This window comes from Thunnus maccoyii, chromosome 7 (genome assembly GCF_910596095.1).
Source record: "Thunnus maccoyii chromosome 7, fThuMac1.1, whole genome shotgun sequence".
NCBI classification, from domain to species: domain Eukaryota; kingdom Metazoa; phylum Chordata; class Actinopteri; order Scombriformes; family Scombridae; genus Thunnus; species Thunnus maccoyii.
In genome coordinates, this window is record NC_056539.1 from 30740338 (window position 1) to 30746000 (window position 5663).

General features: G+C 42.8%; 1 protein-coding gene across 1 annotated transcript; it reads left to right on the top strand.

The window, feature by feature from the left end:
- The first annotated feature begins 2584 nt into the window (after positions 1 to 2584).
- Positions 2585 to 5663, top strand: igfbp1a (insulin-like growth factor binding protein 1a). The gene is made up of 4 exons (XM_042416841.1): positions 2585 to 4166; positions 4325 to 4494; positions 4818 to 4946; positions 5369 to 5663. Exons 1-4 carry the CDS (start codon positions 3785 to 3787, stop codon positions 5477 to 5479), a joined length of 792 nt encoding a protein of 263 aa, XP_042272775.1. The 5' UTR covers positions 2585 to 3784; the 3' UTR covers positions 5480 to 5663.

The window sequence follows — 5663 nt, forward strand, 5'->3', positions numbered from 1 at the left end:
CTACTGTTTTCATGATGAGGACAGGGCCACTCACTTATGCATTAAAGGACTTCCTGTTCAGTGAGAGTGAGAAAAAACAAACATTTGGACATCCTGTCGGATACAATGTGTACGCACCAGATGAGACACATCACAAGTTTTATTGACAGAATGGACCAGATGTACTTTCTTTTTAAAGGCACAAAATAAACGTGTTGTTTTGACAGGCTTTCCCAAGACACTACTAACACGATTCTAAAAATTGTTGCACAAGCTCTACTTACTGGACTTTTTTTTTTTTTTGAGCTTTCAGCCTCATCTCATGGTGTCTATGAGCAGATGGAGTGATGATGAAGCTCCACTGATGAGGCCTGAAAGCTCCAGAAAGTAGACCTTGTGCTAAGATGTTTTTTTTGTCAAAGTTATTAATGTTTTCTGATGTTGTTGACAGTTTGTTACATCAGCAATAAAAGCAGGTTTTGAGCTTATTATCAGCTATGTTCACTTGTTTTTAATGACTTTTTTTTTTCAGTACACATATTACTGTAACACTGGACAACAACATAATCTTTAATAACACTTAAATAAAAGTTATTAATGTTTTGATTATCAGCAAAATCTGTAAAGTGGTCTATATTTTCACTGATCTATAAATCACATCTGTAATTGATATAATCAAAAACAATTCAGATTAGCCCTTTAAGCATGTAATAATCTTTATAACCAGTGGTGGAAGAAATACACAGATTCTTTGCTTAAGTAAAAGTATTAATAGCATATCCTGCATTCAAAACCTTACATAAGTAAAAGTAGCAAAGTATTATCAGCAAAATGTACATATGTATCAAAAGTGTTATTAGCTATGTGAGTTAAATGAAACAGAAAATGAAAATCATTTTATTTTGTATTATCTTTTGCATAAAAACTGCAGAAATGTGTTATTCAGTAAAACTAAAACTTATGGAAGATGTTAAACTTATGAAAACACTTTGTGAAAATGAAACTTTTGCTCTGTGTGAGTATTTGGATAATGCCCGGTCATAAGAAATTGCTCTGTACTACATACAGTATGTGGTTTCAACCCAGTATCACGGTGAACCGTGTATCATACCTGTTGGCGTGATACTGGGCTGGTGGTTTGCAGCATTATTTGCTGTTATTATTTGTGGTATTAATGTGTGTCACAAAAATAAACATTCATTCATTCATAAAAGCAGTCATTATGCAGAATGACTCCCTCCTGAGTGTTATATTATTAAATATACTAAATAACTGGAGTATTTTTATTAATGCATTAACATGTAAGCAAAGTGGAGCGAGATTTAACTCCTGTATATAGCCAATATCATATTTCATTCACTTTTAAATGAAAAATCTTAGTCTCTAAAGTGACATAAATACACTAATAAGTACAATATACTTCTGTTAAATGTAGAGGAGTAGAATTATCATCAAGTGAAGTAAAAGTACTGCACAGAAACATGTACACTGAAGTACAAAGTACAGCACTTGAGTAAATGTACTTAATTACTTTAGTTAGTTACCTGCAGCTCAGGTGAGTGTTGGACTTATCACCTGATAAAGATGTCAGCATGTCATAAGAAGCAGCGGCTCTGAAAAACACTCTCATGCCACATCAGATTACTCTAATAGCTTTATTTAGCTCAGGGCTTTGAGGAATACAAATCTGGGCGTCACATGAGAGTGACTGTTAACGTCAGTTGACAGATGATGCAATCCTATAAAGCAATTGCATGGAGCCAATCACACAATGCAGCCCCGCTGCACCAGATGTGGGGAGTTAATTGATTAAAATCTATGACAACAGATGATGAGGAGGGGGTGTAAATGTGGAAATAAAGAGGCAAGAATCCATGAAATTTAGAGTTTTTGGTAAAACTTTATAATAAGGGTACAAATCATATGATTTAATGAAGGATGTATCATGAATTCCTGTTGCTCACCATTAAAAATGATCAAGACACTATGACTTTATGTGATTAGTTCACACTTAATAGATCATCAGTTAAGGAATGTTAATTCAGTTACTCCATGCGTTAATTAGTATGTGACCAAATTAGCTGAATTCCTCTTACATAAAAGTTTATTTCAGGACAGAGCATCTGCTCAGCATCTCTGATTTAAAAAATCATAGCTTCATATTTCTATGAGAATAGATACAGTGGTATTTTTGACACATTTACAACATAGTGAGTGGTCTTTAAAAAAAATGTATGTGCTGTTGTTGAAAGCAGTGGAGTGCAGCACTGTAGAGGAAGATGCACTACAATCAAAATCATCTATCAGGTACCAACTGACAAATTAGAGGGGAATGATGAGACATGTTTAAGCTCAACAGAAGTCTGATGCAATAAACTGACAACTGAGTGTAAAAGACATGAAATGTTCATTACTTAGTCATTAGTATCACACGTATAAATCCAGTTTAATGAATGAAGTAACTGTGAATTGACATTCCTTAACTGACGATCTATTGAGTGTGAACTAATCACATAAAGTCATAGTGACTTGATCATTTTTAATAATGAGCAACAGGAATTCAAGGTACATCCTGCGTTAATTATCGCATTAATGAGTCATGTATTAGTTAAGCATATGATTTGTACCGCGTTTTTTTGGTTTTATTGACATTTTGCAAATGGAGTGAACGTTATCACATACAGGTCTGGGGTCAGCAGTGATAAAGCACCAAATGTCTTGCAGCAAGCCGTGAAAACGTGCATGTTGTCCACCGTGGGACCATCAAATCCCCTGGAGAGTGGCGAGGCGAAGGACGTGTCTATGGCCATGTCAGCGCAGCCCCCATTCAAGCTTTGGTCTATTATTATCCCAGGAAACGGGTAAATACAACGGGACATCTCCTGGACTGAGCCCAAAGCCGGCTTCAGTGCGCGCGCGAGGGACAGAGAGGGATCACACATACCACAGAGTCCCGAGCCCCGGACTCAATGGCGTAAACGGTGACCCTCATTTACGCAGCTATTTCTGGGAGTTCGGTTTATTAACCCTCCGCAATACACAGATGCTTTCTCATGTCAAATTAGAGCCGGTGCTTCGCTCTCAGCGGGCCCACGTTCCCCGCGCGCAGCGTGGGCATGCGTACGCTCCCATGTGCGCGCTCATTATTAGTTTTCCCAAAAGTTGTGTAAGAAGTTTGGGGAGGACAATTAATGGAAAGCCGTCATGAATAGGCAACGTTGTTCCGAAAGAAAAGGGCTCATTTGTGTCAGCCCGGAAAACAAGGAACTGTTTCACATCTGAAATCGATTAAATCAGCTCCAGTTGAATTCTGTGAACTTGTTCTCGCTTCAACTCCTGAAAACACACACACATTAAAAAAAGACCTGTCTGATTCACATCCCTTGTGTTGTTACTGTAAGCTGGCAGCGTGGGGTAAAGTAGCCTAGTTTAGTGTAACACCCGGGTGAGAAAAGGGGGGTTCTTGATTGCAACATCAAACACTGGTGTCGTCACTCGGTGGGGATACGTGCAGGCACTGGCGGTTCCAAAATAAACATTGACGTGACTGTTGTATTCAAATGACATAGGCGGGCCAATCAGAGCCCATCGTATCATTACACCTTCTTTTCAGAAATCATTCATAACCCCGATGCGTCAAACACTCCGGCTATAAATACGGCTGCGCGCAACGCACAGTTAGACATTTTCCCAAAATCAAACGAAAGACACAACTGAGCAAGAACCGTGGGAATCCGGCTTACCTTTGATTATTCTCTCTACCTTGCTCTACATTTTATATTCTATATTTAGTATCCAGCTCACTATGTTGGCCATGGGTGGATTATATTTGAAACACGTCGTGGTGGCAGCGGTGTGCTCCGTGCTGGCCACAGGGACGCTGGGGTCCCCGGTTGTGGGGCCAGGGCCGATCCGATGCGCCCCGTGTACTCCGGAGAAGCTGAGCCAGTGTCCAGCGGTGGCGCCCGGATGCACCGAGGTGCTGCGGGAGCCCGGCTGTGGATGCTGCCTCGCCTGCGCCCTGAAGGCTGGGGAGCTGTGCGGAATCTACACGGCGCCGTGCGGCTCCGGTCTGAGGTGCACCCCGAGACCCGGCGACCTCCGGCCGCTGCACTCCCTCACCCGGGGACAAGCCTTGTGCACGGAGAGCACTGAGCCCAAGCCGACCCCCGAGACCCAGACACAAGGTAGGCCTATCACCTCCACATTTACACATCAGTTTCACCACATCCAGCAAATCCTGATGATTGCAATCCCCCCAAAACACTTGACTTGTCCATTCTGAAGCCATTTCCAGTGGCATTCAGTCACTCCTGATTCACACTCATTCAATTTCTCTCTCCAGATCAGGGAGAGCCAGAGGCTGAGATGGAGAACCAAGCCATCGTCTCGGACCCCGTCTCCAGCCACTACCTCCCCGGTCACAGTAAGCCCTACGACCCGAGGGCTGCTGCCGACGCTCAGGAGAGCATGAAAGCCAAACTCATCGCCAACCGGAAGAGGGTTGTCGAGCAGGTGAGACCCAAACACAAGTATCAGTGTCATTGTGTGAATCCTGTGAAACCCTCAGCGTGCGATATGTTGCTAAAAGTTTTTTGGGAGGTTTGAGGGGGAGATGACTGCTGCGCCACAAGGGGGAGCTCGTGCGCTGTTTTGAAATGATGAGATTGAGGCTGAGGGAGAATGGGGATGCTTGTTATTACAAGTTTAATATGCAGTTTGATGTCAGCCCACGTGCTTGCTGATAATAAAGCGGCGTTGATTATTATTTCTGTGTGTTGGCAGTGTGCAGGTACAGAGCTCAGTTAACCCTTCTCTCACCTGTTTCCTCTGTGCAGGGGCCCTGTCACATCGAGCTGCAGAGAGCCTTGGACAAGATTGCCAAATCCCAGCAGAAATTAGGAGACAAATTAACCAGATTCTACCTCCCCAACTGTGACAAACATGGGCTTTATGAACCCAAACAGGTTGGTACCTCCAGCAAATGTGTGTCAGTGTGTGTGTGTGTGTGTGTTTTGGCTTTTTGGGGATGGATTCATGACTCCACTCAGCATGAAAGAATCTCACCAAGTTGTGTGTGCAAGCATGTAGCCAAGATTATGTCAACCACAGCTTTAAAATGATTGTGTGTGTGTGTGTGTGTGTGTGTGTGTGAGAGAGAGAGAGAGAGATAGAGAGAGAGAGAGAGAGTGTGTGTGTGTGTGTTGCAGGCAGGGATTTGTTCAGCTTGCTGCACTAGTGTTTGCACCTCGGGAGTGTATTTTGTTTGAGCGTGATGTCATCCAGTTTCGCGCTGCATGACCGTACATGTGTGTGTCACACATGGAATGAAAATAAAAAGCCATTTAAGCTAAAGAAGAGGGATTTCTGTTTATGTTTCCCTCCGCAGTGTGAATCCTCTCTGGACGGGCAGAGGGGTCGTTGCTGGTGTGTGATTTCCTGGAACGGCAAGAAGATTTTAGGTTTGACCGACCTGCCTGCAGATGCCGAGTGCCCTTAAAGAGATCCAACCACTGAAGAAGATCTCGACAATACAAAAAAAAAAAAAGAAGAAGCAAGCCACTGATTTTCCTTTTTGATAGCTGTTTATTTATTGATCTTGTCCATGGTGGTGTTTAATTCAGGTACACTGTCATTGTGGGACTGTAGGTCCCAACCACCCTGAACCCCCACCCCCCCCCCCC

Coding starts and splice junctions, on each gene's coding strand:
- igfbp1a (XM_042416841.1), top strand. CDS start 3,785: ATGTTGGCCATGGGTGGATTATATTTGAAACACGTCGTGGTGGCAGCG. Junction 4,495..4,817: donor GGAAGAGGGTTGTCGAGCAG/GTGAGACCCAAA, acceptor TCCTCTGTGCAG/GGGCCCTGTCACATCGAGCT. Junction 4,947..5,368: donor GGCTTTATGAACCCAAACAG/GTTGGTACCTCC, acceptor TTCCCTCCGCAG/TGTGAATCCTCTCTGGACGG.